Source organism: Amyelois transitella, chromosome 12, assembly GCF_032362555.1.
Source record: "Amyelois transitella isolate CPQ chromosome 12, ilAmyTran1.1, whole genome shotgun sequence".
Taxonomy (NCBI): Eukaryota; Metazoa; Arthropoda; class Insecta; order Lepidoptera; family Pyralidae; genus Amyelois; species Amyelois transitella.
Genome location: NC_083515.1, coordinates 7,696,003 through 7,719,323, shown reverse-complemented (window position 1 = coordinate 7,719,323; position 23,321 = coordinate 7,696,003). Strand labels below are relative to the sequence as shown.

At 35.7% G+C, this 23,321-nt stretch overlaps 2 protein-coding genes across 6 annotated transcripts in view; both read left to right on the top strand.

Moving 5' to 3' along the window:
- Positions 1–23,321, top strand: part of LOC106142351 (facilitated trehalose transporter Tret1-2 homolog) — a 36,135-nt gene that overhangs the window by 2,447 nt on the left and 10,367 nt on the right. For 4 of the 5 annotated variants that reach the window (XM_060947017.1, XM_060947016.1, XM_060947019.1 and 1 more), the window contains 4 exons: positions 268–365; positions 712–846; positions 1,165–1,248; positions 1,729–2,007. In XM_060947017.1, the coding sequence (XP_060803000.1) occupies positions 288–365; positions 712–846; positions 1,165–1,248; positions 1,729–2,007 (576 nt within the window). In that variant the 5' untranslated portion in view covers positions 268–287. Of the gene's footprint in view, positions 1–267; positions 366–711; positions 847–1,164; positions 1,249–1,728; positions 2,008–2,805; positions 2,927–3,344; positions 3,480–3,640; positions 5,406–23,321 lie in introns of those variants that run through there. The other variant, XM_013344082.2, reaches the window with a different exon arrangement.
- Positions 7,467–23,026, top strand: LOC132902348 (solute carrier family 2, facilitated glucose transporter member 6-like). The gene is made up of 6 exons (XM_060947020.1): positions 7,467–7,594; positions 9,299–9,347; positions 17,192–17,289; positions 17,605–17,739; positions 18,094–18,177; positions 22,724–23,026. Exons 1-6 carry the CDS (start codon positions 7,592–7,594, stop codon positions 22,727–22,729), a joined length of 375 nt encoding a protein of 124 aa, XP_060803003.1. The 5' UTR covers positions 7,467–7,591; the 3' UTR covers positions 22,730–23,026.

Sequence of the window (23,321 nt, the reverse complement as noted above, 5' to 3'; positions counted from 1 at the left end):
GGTTTTGGGTCAGGTGCGCGAGGTTGCGGAGATCAGATGACTCCCACTTCGGCTACTAACTTGTTTGCCCAGTCCTGGGTCGTGGTCACAAGTGGATTCCGGGCTCGGACTCCACTTGACTCCACGGGACTCCGGGCCATTCTCGGGAAAGTGGAGAAAGCAACAGGAACTAATCAGGTGCAGGTCGCGTCATAGTAAACCTGGTTAGACAAAGTTGATTCCCTTAAATACAAATTTTGATTCTAAACAAGAAATACTGGTTTTTAGTATCACTTGCCACTGTTACAATGGGGGTGTCTTCGGCGTGGCCAACCCCTGTTTTAGTCAAGTTCCACAACAATGAGACTGACATTCGTGTAAATGAGGTGAGAATCATAGTGTAAGATACATATTGAACTATAGTTTAATATAGGTAAGATTCCCCTTAATAAGGTTGTGGATTGCGGAAGTCGGGCGAAAGTAGCTTCGTGTAAAAACCTGACTTACTCAATACAGGATTGCAGCCATAGGCGTACCTCGTGTTCCTCTTCAGAGAGATGAGGTCGCAACCCGGTCTTACGACAATAAGATGGAGATAAGTTAAGTAAGAAGTAATGTACGCCATACAAGCCTGGCTTTGCCCTTACGTCTATGATACTAGAGTGTTTTTTCACGAAAGATGACCGTACTCAATTCAAATCTGTAGTATTGTATTTGAACACCTTTTTTCAGTCTCAAATGTCTTGGATGCTCGCCCTATCTGCTCCTGGGTTTATAGTGGGTAGCTTGATGACAGGGTTTATCTGCGAACGGTTCGGAAGAAGAAGTTGTGTGCTGTTCAGTGCCTTACCTATATCTACGGGAACGGTACGTTATTTTTACCAAATGATATTGCAGTTTTGTTTCGTATTTTTTACTACACTACCTAGAGTTTTTACCATAATATTGTGACAGGACTACTTAATTATAAGGGCACTTATAATTAGATGCTTGCTGTTTTTAGAAGAACCAGAACTTGTACAACCGGAAAACGCTATGAGAGCAAGATAAAGTAATTTTTTTTAACTAAATTCATGTGTTTACAGAATGAAATGCAGATATTTAAAGATATCTATAAATTACAAACACAAAACATTCATATTAAATTTGCAATTAAAACTGTGCTAATAACTCTTTATTTTTAAGGTGATAGTGGCTTTCTCCGTAAATGTATGGTTACTCTACATAACGCGATTTTTATGGGGCTTCGGAACAGGAATGATTAGTACTGTAAGTATCACAATACTCAAGTGTTCTCATTTTGCTTCTATAATTATTTATGCACAACCCTATTTATTATTTTGCTCTGCTTTTGATTTGTATTAAATAATGTTACATATAAAAATTAATGGCATTACACATGTATTTAAAAAAATATATTACAAGAATTACTCTCATCACTTAATTAAATATTCTTATTATTTTTAGGAATGCTTATTCTTTTCATCATGAAATTGAAACTGAATAGTTTTGTACGATACAGTATTTCATTATCAAATATATTAATTATCAAGGTCGCAAACTTAGTCATCTCTTTTAGTCTAATTAAATTTCAAAACAAAAATAACTTATTTCGTATTAGGTAAGTTCAAATTTTAGATACTAATATTCAACTGGCCTTTAAAAGGTTCACGATTCGATAGTATGTTGTTCCACTCACCAAAAAAGAAAATTGACTTAATTTCGACAAAATTTTTTGGGTTGTTACAGGTAGCAAACATGTACATAGCTGAAATAGCTGACAAAGAAATTCGGGGCGAATTATCAATAGCTACCAAGTTTATGTTCAATTTCGGTAACCTCCTAGTGATGGTGATAGGCCACTACGTCTCCTACACGACCTTAAACTACATGATGTTGGTGCTACCACTCGGCTACTTCTTCGCCTGCTGCTGGATACCGGAGACACCGTATTTTTACCTGAAGGAGGGGAAGGTCACTGAAGCTAAGAAAGTACTGATGATGCTTCGAAACTATGAGGATAAAGAAGTTTGTAATCTATGTATAATTTGCTTTGTTTATTTATGTATTACACATATATTTTTTGTGTTTAAGTTAATTCATCATCTTTGTTTAAGCGTTTGTTATTCACCCGTATACTTATTTACCATATTCACTACACTAATATCCTTATGGTCTTTTTCCGATTTCTATGATTGTATTATTAACATACATACATATGGTCACGTCTATACATCTTGCGGGATAGACAAAGCCAACATTCTTGAAAAGACTGAATGGCCACGTTCAGCTTTTTGGCTTAATGATAGAATTGAGATTCAAATTGTGACAGGTTGCTAGCCCATTGCCTTAAAAAAGAGCCCCAAGTAAAGTTAAGTAAGTTTGTAAGCCTATCCCTTAGTCGCCTTTTACGACATCCATGGGAGAGAGATGTATTATTTACCTATTGAATAATCTGTAAAATCAATTAAGTAATAACAAAATCAACCGTACTCTTTGACTTTAACGCTGATAACCTTTATTATTGGGTTTTCCATAGTACCTACTTAATTAGTTTATTTAACCTATCGTTAATTACTATACTTCATATTTTTATCACGTGAATGTAGTTTTGCCTTTTTAAAGTTGGTTATACATACTATCCACATCCACTTTTACTAAACAGTAGGTACGTTGTATATTTGTTGCGAATAACCTCAAAAACTACTTGATTGATTTTCACGAAATATGGCACAGATATAGAATAGACATAGAAATTCCCCATAGAAGCGAAGCCCCGCGCGATAGCTAGTTTTCATAACAAACGTATTTTTTTTTAATTTTCAGAACCTTGAGAATGATTTTAGGTCATTACAAGCAGATGTTAAAAACGAAATGCGCCGATCTGGCTCCATAGCTGAGCTCGTCTCAGGAAAACAATACCGCAAGGCTATTCTTATCTCAATTGGTATGTAAATTATATTGAGCTGCTTCGTATTTTAGGCAGCGATTGAATTAGTAGACGAGGAATGTTTGTATTGTATCAATGGACTTGAAAAAATCAAATAGGATATTCTGTTAAAATAATTGTGAACGTTATGAAACCCAAAGTCATTGTAAGAATGAAACCATGGATGTATAAGAATTGGCAACTTTGATAAATCGAAGGAACTCTAATAATTTGAGAGGTACCTATTGTTAAATGTGATGTGATGATCACTTTAAGAAATAATAAGGTTGACTTAAGTCAACAAAATATATATATATTAAAAATGTATGGTTCGTGTTGTTCGTTTGCTTTAGAACAGGGCCACTTTTCCTGAAGCGATAAAACTCTTTTTTTTCTTAAAACCTTATCTAAGTGAAGTACATAATATTTATTTCAGGATTAAAACTGGCGCTGATACTAACTGGAGGAATAACTACCCGCAATTATTTGGGTCGCATTATGCAAGAAGGGAATTGGCTTCTTGGACTTGATTTCGTACTTATAGTTTTTGGAGCAATCAGTTTTATTGTTGGTAAGCGGATCTGTCTACCCCATAAATAACTCCGTTCTCAAATCAAATACGATTTCTTTTAAAGTTAATGTATTAAATAGTCATGCGGTAATCGTTAAAAAGTATAACATTTTACATTTAAATTAATCATCGCGTTATAAAAAATACTATATTTTTTGCAGGCATCATGTCGTCGTTACTGTCTGACAGAGTTGGGCGACGACCTTTGCTCATCTACTCATTTCTTGGAACTGGAATCTCATTGGGGCTTGTAGCGGCCTACTTCTTCTGCCAGGAAGTCTTACTAATCGAACGCCAAACCCTACGTCAATACTCCTGGATTCCTTTCGTGGGCATTATCTTATCAACTATTATATCAACGCTAGGTTACAATTCCTTAGCGTTCCTCATTCCAGCTGAAATGTTCCCATTAAATGTGAAATCTACGGCGCTAACCTGGCTCAATGTGTTTGGAGGTATATTAGGATTTGGTGTGGCAAAGGGGTATCAGGAAATTAAAAACGTGTCCGGGTTGTTCGGAGTTTTTACTCTTTTTGGCGGTGTTGCCATCGCTGGAACTATATTTTCTTACTTTTTCGTACCTGAAACTAAAGGGAAGAGTTTGAAAGAAATACAACAGTTGCTACAAGGTGACTTATACGAGAACAATAGCAACGAAAAATTAAACCACATTGTCGTTAAAGGCATTGATGATGATGGCAATGAAGCCACTGAACTGAAAGAAATGATTCAGAAGAATTAGTTACCTGTCTCCATAGAGATCGGAATACCTAATTATTTCGTAATCCCTTCACTTTTAAAAATGCTTTTTTATTGCTTAGTTTATAAATAATATTAAAAACATTCACAGAATATACCTCTAAGTCCAATATATTTCGAGTCAAATAGCTGGCAGAGGCTTTTCAAATGTTATGTTTAACAAATTTTATTCTAATATTATCTATGTAGGTACTTATAGTTTATTTTAAAGAGAATTTACTTAGTAACGAAAATCCTCTTGGAGGTGCAGACTTACAAGACTGGTATTTTACTTGATTTAATTTACTTAGTATCATAAGTACCTATAGGTGCCAATTGTTAGTAGTTGTTGTTATATGTAAGACTATACTTAGCAAAGTTTAGGTATACTTTTTTTAACGCCCTGTACTTAGGTTAGCCCAAGGTCGATAATTAACAAATCATTAACGCTACGAATTTTAAATTGTGAAAAACAACAGTAATCTAATCCAAGAGATGTGATAATTTTTTTTAAATATTGTCATAAAAAACTTAGAGTTTTCGAATGATATCTACTAAATTTAATTACTTTTATGAATCCCAAATAAGTAGTTCCTTTGTGTAGTGATTTACCTTTATTTTTAAGAAAAAATATAATGAATATGCATTTATTTATTATATATATGAATATGCATATATTCATTATATTTTATGTTTAATTATCTATTGCCAGCGACTTCATCCGCGTGGTTTCTTTTTTCGCAATAAAAAGTAGTCTTATGTTCTTCCTCAGGGTCAACTTTTAACTGTGTACCAAATATCATCAAAATCAGTTCAGTGGATTTGGCGTGAAAACGTAACAGACAAGCGTTACTTTTGCATTTATAATACCTAATTAGGGCTTTTGGTTATTCTTAAATGATCTGTCTCTATGTTTTAGTTCAATATGTACCTATATTTTCATAGTACTGTTATCATAAATTTAGCTTGGTATAATCGCTAAAGTATGTATGTCGTAGATACTTCGTACTGATATTTTTATGGAATTCAGAAGTTTATTAACTCGCCTCCAAGGGCACTTTTAATTCACAAAGACGCTAGCGACTAAAGCAAACAAAACTCACCTAGCCATGCAAAATCTAGTGAATATATTTAGTTAAGTACCTTTTTTACTTTTGTAAAATATATTAAACAAAAACATTAACTATCCGTTTGTCTTTGAATGCTTACCATTGCTACCTAAAAAATCGCAAGGAACCAACGGCTTTGAACTTTTCATTAAAGTAGTTACTTGTCATTAGTTTTTCCAGTGTGAGCCCTCTGTGAGAACCCCAGTTCCGCCTATTGCAGAGTTTATTTGTTTCAAACAAAAATACAAATCTTTTCTCTTTCATAAATGTAAGTATATCCCTCCATTCCATACGTTTTATCTTTTCAATAATGGCAACACTATTTCTACATATTTTAATGCAGTTTAATAGGATGCATTAAATGTGTGGCGACATCTCTACGCCACTCGTCACAAACATCAAATCACACAACAACTGTCAGTCATCTCGAAGAAATCGACGCGCTCAGCCAATAGCAGCGAAGAACCCAAATCGCGATTTCAGAGATTTCATGGATTGGAGCTATATATACAACCTCCGACACAACATCGTTGGAGCCGCGGTTCCCCAGGCATAACACCTAGCCTGGCGGAAGATCTTCCCTTTGGTGGCGGTCGAGCCGAATCATCGCTTCCGCTACATTCTATAAACAACTAGACTCACAATCCCGCTAAAAAAGTGTCCGCGGCAAAACTCTACTCAACGTTCAAATGAGTAAAGTTCTCGGCTAGTCTCGTTTCGTCCGTCCACGAGTGACAACGTCGCACAATGACGAAGTGCTCTGTTAAAAAATTTAAAAATTGACCAAGAATTGCGCTCAAAAAGGATGGCGTTTCCTATTTCATGTAAATACAATTCAGTTTTAAAGTAATCGAACTTAATAGTATAAGTTAGCTGTTGGTTTTCTATCAAATCATTTTATTAAATATTTAAAACTTAACTGTTCTCGGCATTTAGCACTATCCGCGCCTATCTCTTTCTTGCGGTCAACAAATATTAAAGAGTAAACGAAACAAATATAGTTTTGTCGCCGCGCTTCATGATGCTCGCCTAGGAACATAAAGTTGTGGATTCGCTTTGTTTTATTTTTTATGTTTGTGATTTTTTATTTTGATACTAGTTCGGTTGATTAATTATTTACTGAGGTGAAGGGAAATCTGTAATGTTATCTGAAAATGGTACCTGTTAAAACGATTTAGTAAAATTTGGTAAGGGGGTGTTACTACATCAATTACACGACTATCTAGTAAATTCTAATCACATGCCAACGAAGTCGCAAGTAAAACCTTACAGAATAACATACAAGTTAAAATAGAAGTAAAGCATAAAATTGACAAAAAAATAGTACTTCGAACACTATTTGCGCCCCGGAGCCGCGCTTCTGTAAGAATTTTGGGGTAGTAATTATCCTGTAAACCAAATCACATCGAAATCTGTTCAGTAGAATTTGCGTGATTGAGTAACAAACATCCTCACATACTTACAAACAAACATCTAAAAAATACATTTTCCAGATTGACCAAACCGGGATCGAACCCGAGACCTCCGACTTGGCAGTCAGGCAAGATGATCATTAGGCCACAGAAGTCGACAAAAAACAAAAGAACTACCTTTAAAGTAAAAAATAAACTACTTACATCCAAATCGACACATAATCACAGACATTCAAACACTCATACACCCAAACAAACTCCTTCTAACATCCAATAGACAATTTTTATTGCAACGCATTTCGTATCAAAATGTTAGTGTGTGAAGGTAAAATTTTTAAAATAACGAAGCCACTCCACTAGCCTCTTTGTTCTAAATGAATCATTGAGTTAATACCATGTCACACCAAACTACGTTTTTTAAGGATTGCGTGCCTTATCGCAAAACATTTAAGGTTCAATTTTCAATACACTTGTTTTTGGACATAGGACTTTGTCAAATAGTCGAAGTAATATGCGTAATAATAATTACGTATTGAGGTGAGAACGATATTTTGTTTTATTTTGCTCGGAACTGTTTATCTAGTTGTTTATAGTTGATCGAAGTTAATTATAATTATATTATGAGCAAAATTATGAAATCTGCCTTTTTTTACTGTTTTCTACTGTTATTTTTTAGACAAGTTGTTGTTTTTTAGCTTTTTGGGGTTGGCAGCACTGTTGACAAGTCAAAACTTCGAAAAATTTATCTGTCATTCACAGTGGCGCCGGCCGGTGGTGGCCGGCATGTGTTCGTGTTTTCTAGACTCCATTGCCGATACAAAATAATAAAAAATAGCGGGTGCAGGAACACTCCATGGTGAGTTTTATGACTTCACTTAGATTGGGTAATATTTTGGCATGTAAGGATATTTAAGAGTATAGGTAACTAACATTATGTTTAGGTTATTTTCCAATTATATATTTATTGATGGGTGTGGTTCCCGGCACCAATAAAAAAAGAATTGGACCACTCCATCTCGTTCCCATGGATAAGTATATATCCCACGTAAAAGGCGACTTAGGGATAGGCTTATAAACTTGGGATTCTTTTAGGCGATGGGCTAGCAACCTGTCACTATTTGAATCTCATTTCATCATAAAGCCAAACAGCTGAACGTGGCCTATCAGTCTTTTCAAGACTGTTGGCTCTGTCTACCCCGCGAGGGATATAGACATGATTATATGTTTGTATGTTATTTTACAATGTTTTTGTAGTAATCTTAGTAAAAGTTTGTGGACGAATACTGACATGCTTATTTTACCGATAACAGCAAGCTAAATATTTGGAATGCTTATTTTACTCTATCAGACCTGGCTTAACTCTTAAAACGGGCCACCGCCAGAGAGGGTGGGGAGGGTGGGGGTGGGTTTGTATGACAAAAAAGACACTAACTATGAACAGTATGTTATCGAAAATGTATTGTGAGGGCAATGTTAAAATATTAAGGTTTTTGAAAAAATCTCTAAGCGAATCTCTTTGTTTTAAGCCGTAGATAGCTCGAATTGCTCTTTTTTGTAGAATAAAAATAGTTTGTATGTCTGCTGCTGCTCCCGCAGCGAAGCAGTAGACCTTAAGACATTAAACTATGAAAATAACATTAAATAAAAGATTTTGGAAACAGATCGTTTCTCCGCTAATTGGACGAAAACCAGCGCATTCACCCTACCTACCTAATTTTTTCTTTGAATATAGGGTTTAGTTGACAGCTCGTCATTTTACGTATTTAATACGTCAATCTTAATACGTCACATTATTATCTCGTCTCTTGACTTAACTAGACAACAACTGGTCTCATGCTGTATTTCGTCACTTTCGCAATTCAAGGTCAACTAAACCACTCACACACACTATGTTTTTTTGTCGCTATTACAGTTCAGAATGGAGGCTTACGCTAGAGGAATGTGTCTATTCCCTAAGTCCTCTTTTACGATAACTAAAGGAAAGTGGTTCTATTTTAAAGTGCCTGGAACGACACGGCAAAACTCTATGTTACTCTATATTCTATATCTCGTCGGACGAATTGCGAAAGTGACGAATTATAGCATGAGACCAGTAGGAGATGTTGTCTAGTTAAGTCAAGAGACGAGATAATAATGTGACGTATTAAGATAATGCCGAAATACGTAAAATGACGAGCTGTTAACTAAATCGTGTGAGTTGCTTCTTTTCCCGCGCAGATTGTAAATGCCAATCAAGGGAAATGCTTATGTTATGTAGAAACCTTGTACTTTCTAATTCTTATGCGCTTTGGAAGCGGTAGTAGTTATAATTAGATTTAAGTTATGTGACGTCAATAAGTGATACCTTGTATCCAATTTTGAAAATAAATCTATTCTATTCTATTCTATTCTTATTATTCTTCTTACTTTGGTAGGTACGATTCATCAAAATTGATTAAGAAGATTGAATGTGAATGCGTGACAGACAAACAGTTACTTTACAATTTCAGTAGGCATAAGAAGGAAGGCTTATTTCTATGAACATGGATTTAATAATAATATCTTAATACATTTTTTCCAGAAAATGGAACGAGGTGGCAGAAACGTTCAGTATATCATTGTAGCAGCTGGTAAGCAAATCATAAAGACTGCCGCCGCTTTCAACTACCGACGATATTTACATTATGTTTATGCTATTATGATATATGCCGTGTGGTTCCCGGGACCAATAAAAAATAATAGGAACACTCCACATCTTTCCCATGGATGTAGTAAAATGGGATTCTTTTTTTAGGCGATGGACATGTCACTATTTGAATCTAATTACTATTGTTTGGTTCTGTCTACCCTGCAAGGGATGACGTGATTATATCTAAGTATGTCCGTAATGCTATGAATATCAATCTGTATATAAATTCCGTTATATTATACGTGACGAAGGTACATACTCTAGGCTTACAACATAATCTAGGCTTTTCGCCTGCTTTAATAAGAATCATCCAGACATGTAAGCATGTACCTGCAAATAAATCGCTACATTATTAAATACTATCTACCCACGACTTCGTCGTCCGTCGTTTCTGAGAGAATAGTTATATTGGGCATCACTGAAGCCCTCAAGGATGAATAATTTTCCCCGCTTTTTTCACATATTCCATTATTTCTTTGCTCTTTATAGTTGCAGCGTAATGTTATATAGCCTAAAGCCTTCTTCGATACATGGTCTATTCAACGTAAAAATAATTTTTCAATTCGAACCAGTAGTTCCTGAGATTAGCGCGTTCAAACAAACGAAGCTCTTCAGCTTTATAATATTAGTATAGACTATTGGATATGAACGACCATTCAGCATACGTTGAATGTGATTTGTATTCTAAAAGTTTGAAATCCACTGATTCCATTGACAAATTGAGATTGTCGAAATAGGTAGGCCTACTAAAATATTTCCCTTTACATCGTTAGTTGAGAACTGATTTTATTTGTGTTTATCGCACACATTCTTTTGTATACAGTCTTTCTGCTTACATAAAGTAAAACTTAATACATAAATACATACATACATACATACATACATAAAATCACGCCTCTTTCCCGGAGGGGTAGGCAGAGACTACCTAAAACTTAATCCTGATGCATTATCTACATACTAGTTTACATTTGGGAATTTATTTCCAGTTGCAGGTTGTCTTGCCTTCAAAGCTCAAAATATGCAGGTCGTTGCAAACACTGAAACGATGCCTTTACACAAAAAACAAAGCTTTCTTTTATCGTATAACCGAATAACGCCAATCGACATTTTATCGGATTTCAGACTAAACAATCGGTAAGTTCTCGTATATTATCGGTCATAGTAGGTAATACAAAAGCTAAACGTGGCCGCTGCGATTCAAAACCTTCCCTTTCTAGCTTCAAGGTTAACTGGAATGGCAGAAATAGAAGCTCCTTACCACCTTCTCCCGTTAATCTATTTATTCGCACTAACGAATTTTAATAAAATTCGGAGCACTACATTCAGTAGTGGATAATAGAGTGAGATCACAGGGCCCCCAGACGCAACTTATCTTTAAAGTAATGAAATTAACTGTATAGACACTCTTATAGGTGTAATAGAGTGTGCGCATACTCGCTAGTTCGGCTAGGCGGCCCGTTTGCAGGTATCATCTTAAATTCTAAGTGATGATTTTTGTATATGTTAGAAAAAATACGATAACAAATCAATATTTTATATTGACAGACCGTTTCTATCGGCGGTAATTCCTCCCAGACGATTTAAACATAATAAAAATATACATTAACTTATATTTAAAGTCTTCAAATTCATATATTATGCTGAGGGGACTATTTTCATACCTTTTGTGTACAGCCAGACCAATCCGAAGGACCAAACATTCTCCCAGACACAATTAAAATTTGTATTACACCCCAGAGACAATTATTTTTTTCGCTTATAAAGGGTTTGTTTTCAACAACAAATTATTGAATTAAATGACAATTTATTATTATAATTATATTGATAAAAAAATACAGATATTTAGTATAAAAAAAGCTCTCCTATTACTATTCAATTGAGTCTTCATCTTCATCATTGTTTGTTTCACATGCGTTTCGACTGTCATCCTGTAACGAATCCTGGATTTCAATACTCAAGTCATCGTCATCAGCATTATCGTTATTTGAATCTTCTGAAAATATAAATAAATTAATAAACATATGAAATACTGTGCATATAAAAAATACATTTGATGTGAACTTCACATACCTGACTGAGTTTCGAGTAATTCATCGACAAGACTTGGCAGCTGATCGCCATCGAACCAGTTAAATTGATATTGGTTCTCCTCCAATGTCCATTATTCTCTGGACCGAAATCAGGTAAATTTTGTGTATAGGCATTATTCCATATACTTGCGATTTAGTTTGCTTGACAGAATTGCTGGAGTAGTTCACTTTTACAGGGTGGTAAATTACATGAATCAAAGTTTCTTACACTTTTCCTCTGAAATTTTTCATTTACATCAGATACTGTGTAAGTATTGATAAAAAGTTGAAGTCTGGCAGCATCGACATCGAGTATTCCGGGGACATTGTATACATCGCAAATAAATTGTTGTATTACATCGAATACTTTGTATTTTGTGTCATTATCAGTAAATAATTGTTCTTCACCGAATTGGAGAAAAGCATCTTGGTATTTTACATTTTTTTTTTCAATATATTGAAAGGTCTTTGCTTTCCTCTCTTGAAGAAAGCAGGGTTATAGTCACAGCCTGTAAAGGCATGGAATCCTGGCAAGCTTTTACATAGAGATGGTCCCAAGTGCTCATAGATTTTGGTTATATCTACATATCTTTGCTTATTTCCAACACCGGTTAATATCCAAACGTGTGAATTATTATGTTTTATGTGGTGCATATTTCCCAGCATTATTGCTGCAACGTCAGTATCAGAACATTTAACTACGATGTTTGCCTGGGTATAAATGTGACACATATGATAAATTATTTTTGTGTCAGCTTCTTCATGCTGTGGACACGATAATTCTCTCTCTTATTACCATTGACAATAAAAGAATGACATTGTCTGAAATTAATATTAATATGTTTATTGCCAATCAATGGTATCAACTCATTTGTCGCCCAGTGCATAACAAAAAAATCGACAAATGCCTCTTTGAAGCGTGAGTTTTTTAATTCTTTTGCAAAATCAGCAGGTCCGGTTATGGTAAAATCAAGTTGTGTGCATTCCTGTCGTAGTAATCTCTCATAATTATTGATAGAGGGTGAAAAATACTGATCAAAAATGACTTCATATGTACTTGCATTTAATTGCGTTATCATTTGTAACATTTTCTTTGAAATATTTCCAAAAGTTTTGGCACATTTTTCATTGTGTGCGGCAGGAAAAATCCGTCAATAATCCATACATCAATGTATAATGGTGGATGATGCTCGATGTCTTTCTCTATTCATTTCATTAAAGCAGATTTTAGAGTTTTACAAATAGCACCATCAAAATGGTACATGGATAATGGCACTGGAGTTATAGGATAAGATAAAATTCTTGTTATGTCGATTTTATGATCTATAGATATGCCAAGCATCCGTCCAAAGAAATTTCTATGAACACGCACTTCTTGAATTTTACCAGCAACTTTCGTTTTCTGCTTCTTCAAATAATCTGCCGAAAAATTGAGTAACGGTGTTCTTGTTATGCTCTTTTCGAATCTATTTATATCTGCTTCACATTCTTTAATGAACGATTTACGTGTCATCGGCGATGGTGTCCGCACCCCATCACGTCTCGTTCCCGGCGGGAGCGGTATGCGGTCTGCTGAAAGCCGCTTTGCGACGATGAATGTAAGAGGAGGAATGAAGGATAAAATTGAGGAAGTATGCAGATGATGGATGAAAGACGGTTGGATGTGTTGTGCGTGAATGAAACGAAGCGGAAAGAATGCGACGCGACGCAGCACGGCCCTTACACGGCTTATTGGTCTGGAATTTCCAGTACCAGCCGAGGCTGTCAAGGGGTCGGCCTAATTCTTTCTGCACGAATGGCTGAATGTGTGAATGAGTATGAGTGTGTCAGCCCTCGCCTTCTTTGGATTAGGCTGAAGGTTGGAATCACTCGGATCTTCGTTCTAGGTGTTTATGCACCGTGGGATGTGGAGGAGGAGTTCTGGAATAGTGTAAGAGCAGTATTGAAAGTTACCAAGCCAAATAAGAAGATTATTATGCTAGGTGATTTTAATGGATGGGTGGGTGTAAAGCGTGATGGATATGAAAAGGTGCTTGGTGCGTTTGGTGACGAAAAGGTGAATGATAATGGAAGAAGTGTATTATAAATTTGTCTAGAGTGGGATCTTTTTGTGTCGAACTCAATGTTTCGACATAAAAAGATCCACACCTACACAAGAGTGGAAGGTATTTTAAAAAGTATGATAGACTTTGTGATTGTAGATGAAAGATTGAAGAACAAAGTGCTGGATATCCGTGCATATCGCGGTGCTGGCATTGACTCGGACCATTTACTGGTGATATCCCGGATAAGGGGTATCTTCAATCGGTGGCGGCACAGGGTTAGGGAGCAAACCAGCGCTTTAGAAATAGTGAAAGTAGAAAATTTGCAAGATATGGATGTAGGTAAGAAGTATATTAATAGACTGAAGGATGAATTTGAAGATTTAGAGGAGATGAGCGATATTGAAGATGGATGGAAGGAATTTAAAGAAAGAATTGTGAAAGTAGCTGTTGAAGTGTGTGGTGTAAGTAGAAGTAGTAGAAGTAAAGGGAAAAATCACAAAAATGCGTGGATGAGTAAAGAAAATGTGCAAGAACTTGTGCGATTAAAGATAAGAGCATGGCTGGATTTGTTAGCAGCAAAAGCTAACTTAAGAATGCAAGAGGGTATAGATGAAGATGTGAATGAAGCACGTAAGGAATATAAAAAAATGAAAGATTTGGTTAAGAAAGCTGTGATTAGAAAGAAAGAAGAGTATAAAGAGGATTTTGATAAAAGGCTATCAGAAGACTTTCAGTCAAATCTGAAAGTATTCTGGAAATCCGTAAGGTCAGCCCGAGGAAAAACTATAACCAGAGAGCTGACTAGGATCAGATGCCAGGATGGTAGCGTTGTGAAAGGAGAAGAATGTGTGCTAAAGATATGGAAGGACTATTTAGAAAGTTTATTTGAAAAAAGGAAGGAAATAAGAAAGATTTCTGCTATAGCGAAGAAAAAGAGAATGAGATGGAAGGCGAAATTGAAATGTTCGAAATTGTGGAAGCACTTAAGAGTATGAAAGCGGGAAAGGCTGCTGGGTATGATAGAGTGTCGGTCGAGATGCTAAAAGCAGGAAAAGGCGTAGTAGCAAGTCAGTTGTACTGCCTTTTCAATTTGTGTTGGAGAAGCGGCCGAGTACCAAAAGATTGGTGTAAGGCTGTTATCGTGCCACTTTACAAAGGAAAAGGGTCACAGCTGGACTGCAAAAATTATCGTGCTTGCCGTCGCCTGCTTAGCGTCGTCGGCAAATTGTATGCTAAGTTATTGATTAATAGAGTCAGGAATTAAACTGATAACAAAATATGGGATGCTCAAGCGGGATTTCGAAAGGGAATGGGATGTACTGATCAGGTCTTTTCCTTGCGGTGCATAGCCGAAAAATTTTTGGCCAAGAGTCAAAAAGTCTATTGCACATTCATAGATCTGGAAAAGGCCTATGACAGAGTTGAGAGGAATGAATTGTGGTAAGCACTTTCTATGCATGGGGTGAGCAGTCTCTTAATGCGAGCACTGAAATTCTTATATGAGGATTCGAGTGCTTGTGTCAGGATAAACGGAGCGCACACTGAGTGGTTTAAGATTGAGAAAGGCGTTAGGCAAGGATGTGTTGCGTCACCGTTCTGTTCAACCTATTTATGGATAGTTGTTTGACAGATTTGAAAGAGTCTGAATGTGGATTAAGGATGAATGAGTTACTCGTCAAATGTCTGCTCTATGCCGACGATCAGGTTATACTGACGTCATCAGCGGAAGAGTTACAGGAGATGGTAAACTGTATGCATGAAGCTTTAAAAGAGAAAGGAATGAAAGTGAACGTAAGTAAAACTAAAACATTGGTTTTTGAAATGGAGAAAGAAATGACAGCATGTAATATTTTGATTGGAGGAGAAAAAGTTGAGCAAGTGAAAGAGTTTGTACATCTAGGATCAAAGTTTACATCAGATGGCAAGTATGATAGTGATATTGAAAGGAGAGTGAACGCGGGGAACATGGTGAATGGAGCTTTGCATGCCTTTATGGGCAGTCAGAAACTATCCAAACAGGCTCGACTGGCTGTGCACAGGGGCGTGTTGGTCCCGACATAAATGTATGGGAGGGAAAGCAGAATAAATGGATGAGTGGAAATGAGAGCGTTAAGGAGTATGATGGGTGTGAAATTGAGTGACAGGATAAGAAACAGCGTGATAAGGGAATGTTATGATGTGAATGAAGATGTAGTTACAGGAATAGAAAAGGGAATGTTGAGATGGTTCGGTCATGTGGAGAGGATGAATGAAAGCAGGTTGACTAAGCAGATATACAAGGAGAGTGTGGAGGGAAAGGTCGGAGTGGGAAGACCTAGACGAACGTATCTTGATCAAATTAAGGACGTCCTGGTAAAGGGTCAGGTCAAAAGTACCCGAAACCGCCGAGCTTGTATGAAGAGAGTTATAAATGTGGATGAAGCGAAGGAAGTATGCAGAGATCGTGGCAAGTGGAAAGAGGTAGTCTCTGCCTACCCCTCTGGGAAAGAGGCGTGATTTTATGTATGTATGTATGTACGTTTATTTTTCTCCAATTTTTTCAAAATTAAGAAGAAATTAAGTGTCTCTGGGGTGTAATACAAATTTTAATTGTGTCTGGGAGAATGTTTGGCCCCTCGGATTGGACTGGCTGTACACAAAAGGTATGAAAATAGTCCCCTCAGCATAATATATGAATTTGAAGACTTTAAATATAACATAAGTTAATGTATATTTTTATTATGTTTAAATCGTCTGGGAGGAATTACCGCCGATAGAAACGGTCTGTTAATATAAAATATTGATTTGTCATCGTATTTTTTCTAACATATACACAAATCATCACTTAGAATTTAAGATAAGTTAGCTAGACTTTTAGCTACCTTTCGCACCTGATATCTGCAAACGGGCCGCCTAGCCGAACTAGCGAGTATGCGCACACTCTATTACACCTATAAGAGTGTCTATACAGTTAATTTCATTACTTTAAAGATAAGTTGCGTCTGGGGGCCCTGGGATCTTGGACTGTAAGGGAACGTAATAATGAAATGTAGGTTTCAGGTATTCAACAATGCCGTTACTGTAAGCGACTGTAGGTTCCTAATAAGTTGTTATCGTTGCGAATTTCTCAGAAGTTGCCTTGGACCTTTAATATAGATATATGTATAAGTATAAAAGTTTTGCGTGTCACCTCTCACTAGAGAACCGAAGTAGGTAGTTAGCTCTAAAGTCATGGGGTTATACAGTCGGGAATAGATAACATGACACTTTCGGTACCTATATAAATCAAGGGACAAGATTCCGTGTTGGTCTGGGAGAATAAAAAATATACAATGTTTCAGGTCCCCTCTTCCCGCGCAGATTGAAGCCACTAAAGGAAAAGCTTATAAACTTAAGGTTATTTTGCGTCTGACCGGCCATCTGTATAACAATTGTATTTCTAGAACAATCAACGTGGCCTGCGAGTCTTGGTTTAGGTCAGGTGCGCGAGGTCGCGGAGATCAGAGTGACTCCCATTGACATGTTCGCCCAGTACTGGGTTGTGGTCACAGGTGGACTCCGGGCTCTTCCAGAAAGGGGAGAAAGCAACCGGGACTAATCAGGACCAGGTCCCGTCATAGTGAACCTGGTTAGACAAAGTTGATTACGTTAAATACAAATTTTGATTCTTAACAATAAATACTGGTTTTCAGTGTCACTTGCCACTGTAACGATGGGGGTGAATTCAGCGTGGCCGACACCTGTTTTTGACAAGTTCCACAACAATGAGACTTACATTCGTGTAAATGAGGTGAGAATCATAAAGTAAGGTAAGATTCCCCTTGATTGAAGTCGGGCGAAAGTAGCTTCGTGTAAAAACCTGACTTACTCAATACAGGATTGCAGCCATAAGCGTACCTTGTGTTCCTCTTCAGAAAGGTGAGGACGCAACCCGGTCTTACGACAATAAGATGGAGAATAATGGAGATAAGTTAATGTAAGAACTAATGTACTACGCCATACAAGCCTGGCTGTGCCCGCATGCCAATGGCACCTAAGTAGAGTGTTTTTTCACGAAAGATTCTCATTTCAAATCTATAGTATTGTATTTGAACACTTTTTTCAGTCTCAAATGTCTTGGATGCTCGCCCTATCTGCTCTTGGGTTTATAGTGGGTAGCTTGATGACAGGGTTCATCTGCGAACGGTTCGGAAGAAAAAGTTGTGTGCTGTTCAGTGCCTTACCTATGTCTACGGGAACGGTATGTTATCTTAACCAAATGATAATGCAGTTTTGTTTCGTCATTTTTACTACACAACCCAGAGTTTTACCATTTAATATTGGGACAGGACTACTTGATTATTAGGGCACTTATAATTCGATGCTTGCTGTATTTAGAAAAGAACTTGAAAGCAAAATGATTAGAATGCAACGGGAAAAACGCTATGTGAGGTACAGAGTGTTTTATTTTATCAAAAATTACGACGCTTTACTGTACGTCTTACGGGCCGAAAAAACCTCCAGATATTTAAAGATTTGATCTTTAAGTTACAAACACAAAATATTTATATTAAATTTGCAATTAAAACTGTGCTAATAACTATTTATTTTTTAGGTGATCATGGCTTTCGCCGTAAATGTATGGTTACTCTACATAACGCGATTTTTATGGGGCTTCGGAACAGGAATGATTAGTACTGTAAGTATCACAATCCTCAAGTGTTCTCATTTTGCTTCTATAATTATTTATGCACAACCCTATTTATTACTTTTGTCTGCTTTTGGTTTGTAGTAAATAATGTAATTTATTTCAAGAATGGCTCTCATCAATTTCTAGGTTCATTTGGAATGTGTATAAAAATTTTTTTTTTATCATTAAATTAAGACTACATAGTTTAGTATGATACAGTATTTCTTTATCAAATATATTATTTTCAAAGTTTTATTATTTATTGGGAGGTAAGATCAGACACGGCTTCTATATGTACAGCCCGTGTAACCATACATATACGAATAAACTGATATAGCCCTTGTAAGATCTAAACCCTCTACCTTTCGATACACGTACACACATTTTTTTTAAAAACGGTTTAAGAGGTGTTTTTTTATTTTTTTATTATTAATTTATTTATTACACAATATTCATTATGAAATTAAACAATATTCCGCAAAACTGTTTTCACAGTTTGACTGCGGTCAGTCTCATTGAAAGTTACTAATTTAACACAATAAATAAAACTTTATATTAGGGATGTTACGGAGGTAGTTTTATCGGAACAGAAGGCGGAGTCGGAGTTTTTAAATTTGCTTTATCGGAGTCGGAATCGGAGTCGGAGGAAGGGTCAGAAAGTGATGGCATGAGAGAGAAAATTTATTTAAGAACAAAATAAACATTATTATAACATATTTTTTCGTTTTAATTTTCAATTATAAAATAAAACACAAAGAATGAAAAAAATTGGCATATTTCCAAATCAACAAAAAAATTAAATAAAAAGATTAAGAGGCGTGATTTGATGTATGTATGTATGTATTAAAATAAACAAATTTAAACCCAAAGTAGGATTTTTTAGATGTACATTAGGTATATTAAATGAACAAAAGCTTAAATAACAAATTAAATGTTATGAATTAACCTCAATAAGTAGTGTATTATACTTTACGAACAAAAGCTTTGAAGCTTTGCCTCCGTCCAATCTATTTCGTAATGAGTCGTAAATTAGGCCAGCGCCTGGCTGGAATTTGGTATTTCCATTTACTTTCCACCACAATAATGGATCATCACTAATATGTATACGTTTTTCTTTATTGAACTCATTTAGTATACTTTTCATTACAACAAATTTGTCAAAAACTGCACATTTTTCATATGTGGTATTGTCATCGTCTTCATCACTGCTTAACAATATATTTGACAAAACTGTTTGGACATTACTATGGCTAGCTTCTGCTGGTAATTCTATTCTTGCCCGTTTTTCTACAGGAAAGGCAAAATTATCAGCTTCGTTTTTTATATGTATCTGTTTCACCACTTCATTAAAAAAAAATGTTTTATACCGAGGATCTAGATATGTTGCTATTGCAAAGAAATTTTTTGATTGAAGGTCACCAAATTTGGAATTTAATTGATCGACGGTTAATTTTATTATACTTTTAAATTTTTCATTTGTGTCTTGTTTACTGCCTTCAGTGTGTGTATAAGTGGGATTACTGATGAGATACTGGTGTTATTATCACTCATATTTCGGGTAATTTCTTCAAAAGGTTGAAGTATAGTCACTATTTTTTTAAGCTGCAGCCATTCGTCAGGAGATAACTGAGAGATGTTGTGTTTACTTGCGTACAGGCATAGAGAATCCTGTATTCTAATCATTCTTTCCAACATATAAAATGTACTGTTCCACCTGTAACAAATTAATTAAACTAATTAATGTTTATAATTTACAGTATAACTTAAAGTAATACTTTACTTATACTTACTTACTTTTTGGATTAAATTAATGACAAAACTAATTTATACAATCATTATAATCAGGGTGCATATATCACAGCAAGATTAAATAAAATCGATTTACTTAATGGTTTTATTTGAATTTACAATAAATTAGCGTGGATAGATCGATTGAAATGAAACGATCTGGAGGTAAAAATAAATGCAACTTACCGCGTACTACACTCCTGTATTACACTCAAACATTCTTGGTTTAGTTGTTCCTTTTGTATTTTATGCAGTTCGTCGAAATTTTTTTGCATTTCGATAATAAGGCTTTAATTTCTTCATCACAATCTAATAATGTTAGCACACACAGTTGCAACGTTGCAAGTATCATTGTTCGTTTCATTAAAAAAATTTTAAAAAAATTGGGGTACCGCAAGGTTCCATTTTGGGACCTTTTCTCTTTCTGATATATATCAACGACCTGCCTTGCATGATTGAGAAACAGACTGGCATCGTGTTGTTTGCAGATGATACGTCACTAATTTTTAAAATGAATCGCCGTAGCGAAATCTGTGATGATGTGAATAGCACTTTAGCCGCCATCTCTAACTGGTTTACAATCAACAACTTACTGTTAAATGCAAATAAGACCCAATGCATTAAGTTTACACTTCCCAATGTGCGGCAGGCAAATGTGGATATTAGTATAAGTAGTAAAAGATTAGATTTTGTTGATAGTACTACTTTCTTAGGAATAACATTAGATTCAAATTTGAAATGGCATGCTCACATTTTAAAACTTTCTAAAAGGCTTAGTTCTGCAGCATACGCTATTCGTCGTATTAGGCATTTGACGGATGTGGCAACTGCTAAGCTAGTATATTTTAGTTATTTTCATAGTTTAATGTCATATGGTCTACTGCTTTGGGGATCAGCAGCAGACATACAAACTATTTTCATTTTACAAAAAAGGGCAATTCGATATATCTACGGTCTTAAACAAAGAGATTCCCTTAGAGATTTTTTCAAAAACCTAAATATTTTAACTTTGCCCTCCCAATACATATTCGATAACATCATGCATGTTAGGAAAAACTTAGACTCTTTCAAAAAAGTAGGTGAATGTACTAGTAGATCACTGCGGAACAATTACAAGTTGTCGATCCCAGCACATCGGCTGGCTAAGGTAGGGAAATCATTTCTTATTAATTGTATAAGATTTTATAATAAATTACCAAAAAGTGTTCTTGAAATGAATGATAGAAAATTCAAACAGTATATTAAAGTTGAGCTTTGTAGGAAAGCCGGATGATTATATTAATGATAAACATGTGTGGCCCGAGCTGGACATAATGGCCTCTTAAATGCTTGTGTATTTTTGACATGATCTGGACATAATTTGTACAGTATGTACATATTTTATTTTATATTTATTTTATTTGACGAAATATTCGTATTGACATAATCAGTTCTACATTCATACATGTTTTTTAATGTAGACAATGTGCATTCGTCCACGATTTAGATTTAAGAGATCTATATTTGTAAATTGACGTCCTATGAAAATGCTGCAGTGTAGTTTGTTCCGCCGCTTCTTCTACACATGCGCTTTGGAAGCGGTAGTAGTTATAATTAGATTTAAGTTATGTGACGTCAATAAGTGATACCTTGTATCCAATTTTGAAAATAAATCTATTCTATTCTATTCATATTAGATCCAGAGTCGCGTACAAAACAATGAACTTTTTCTTTTATGATGCCCCATTCTATCAACATACTCTTAATTTTTTCTAGAACTAGGTCTCCTGTATGTCTTTCTTCAAATGTGTGGCATTTTAAAATAACTTTTAGCTTTTTAAAATAAGATGTCAGATTCAATAAAGACACATTCGGACTTGGTTCAGTCCAAATGTCTGTTGTAAATGAGATCTTTTCAAATTGTGTGAGCAAATCCTTAATTTTTTTTTGCTAATGTTTCATATAAATGACCACAAATTCCCCTTAATTGATAATTCGGCGCAATGAACTGCATAAGTCGCCGAAATCCTATACCTTCTACAAAATTGAAGATCTACCCTTGTATAACAATCATTTCAGAAATCAATTTGTCAATTTCCATAGATTTAGCATTAGAAGTGCACCATTTTGTATTTTAAATTTCACCTCCTTTAAATTTTTCAATCATATCACGGCACCAATTAATACGACGGAGTTTTTGGGCCGCAGTCAAATTATGGGGTATCCACCGGGCTCAAAGCTTCCTGACCTCTAAATGTTCATGGAGGATTTTATGGATTTGGCTCATACCAATGCCTAGACTTGTCCGAATCTGCTGATAGGTAACTCTTTTGTCAGCCTCTATCATACGCCGCACAACACTGATGTTTTCTTCAGTCGTCGCCGTAGAAGGCCGTCCCTCACGCAGATCATCGGTGAGATTAGACCGACCACGCTTAAATTCATTGAACCAGTTGTAAACAGTGGCACGAGATGGGGCTTCATTATGAAAGGCCAATCGAAGTCTATTGTAACTTTCTTGTTGAGTTAACTTACACCGAAAGTCATAAAAAATCATTGCACGAAAATTTTCTCGCGTTAAATTCATATTTTTGGCACGAATTATTTTCACTTTGCCGCCAAATTGCAAAATAATGACAATTGAATGAAATTTTTACTCGTTATTATTGCTAAAGAGTTCCATTTTTGAAATCCGAATTCATTTTTTTATTATATACCTAAATAACAAATGGCCAGTTCTAAAAACTTTCAGTGTCGCCCTCGTATTGAACTATAGTTTATTTTTTAGTTATAGGTAAGATTCCCCTTAATAAGATTGTGGATTGCGGAAGTCGGGCGAAAGTAGCTTCGTGTAAAAACCTGACTTACTCAATACAGGATTGCAGCCATAGGCGTACCTCGTGTTCCTCTTCAGAGAGGTGAGGACGCAACCCGGTCTTACGACAATAAGATGGAGATAAGTTAATGTAAGAACTAATGTACGCCATACAAGCCTGGCTTAGCCCGCACGTCGATGGTACCAGAGTAGAGTGTTTTTTCACGAAAGATGACCGTACTCATTTCAAATCTGTAGATGATGACCGTACTCATTACAAAATACAATAGTATTTGAACACTTTTTTCAGTCTCAAAATGTCTTGGATGCTCGCCTTATCTGCTCCTGGGTTTATAGTGGGTAGCTTGATGACAGGGTTTATCTGCGAACGGTTCGGAAGAAGAAGTTGTGTGCTGTTCAGTGCCTTACCTATATCTACGGGAACGGTACGTTATTTTTACCAAATGATATTGCAGTTTTGTTTCGTATTTTTTACTACACTACCTAGAGTTTTTACCATAATATTGTGACAGGACTACTTGATTATAAGGGCACTTATAATTAGATGCTT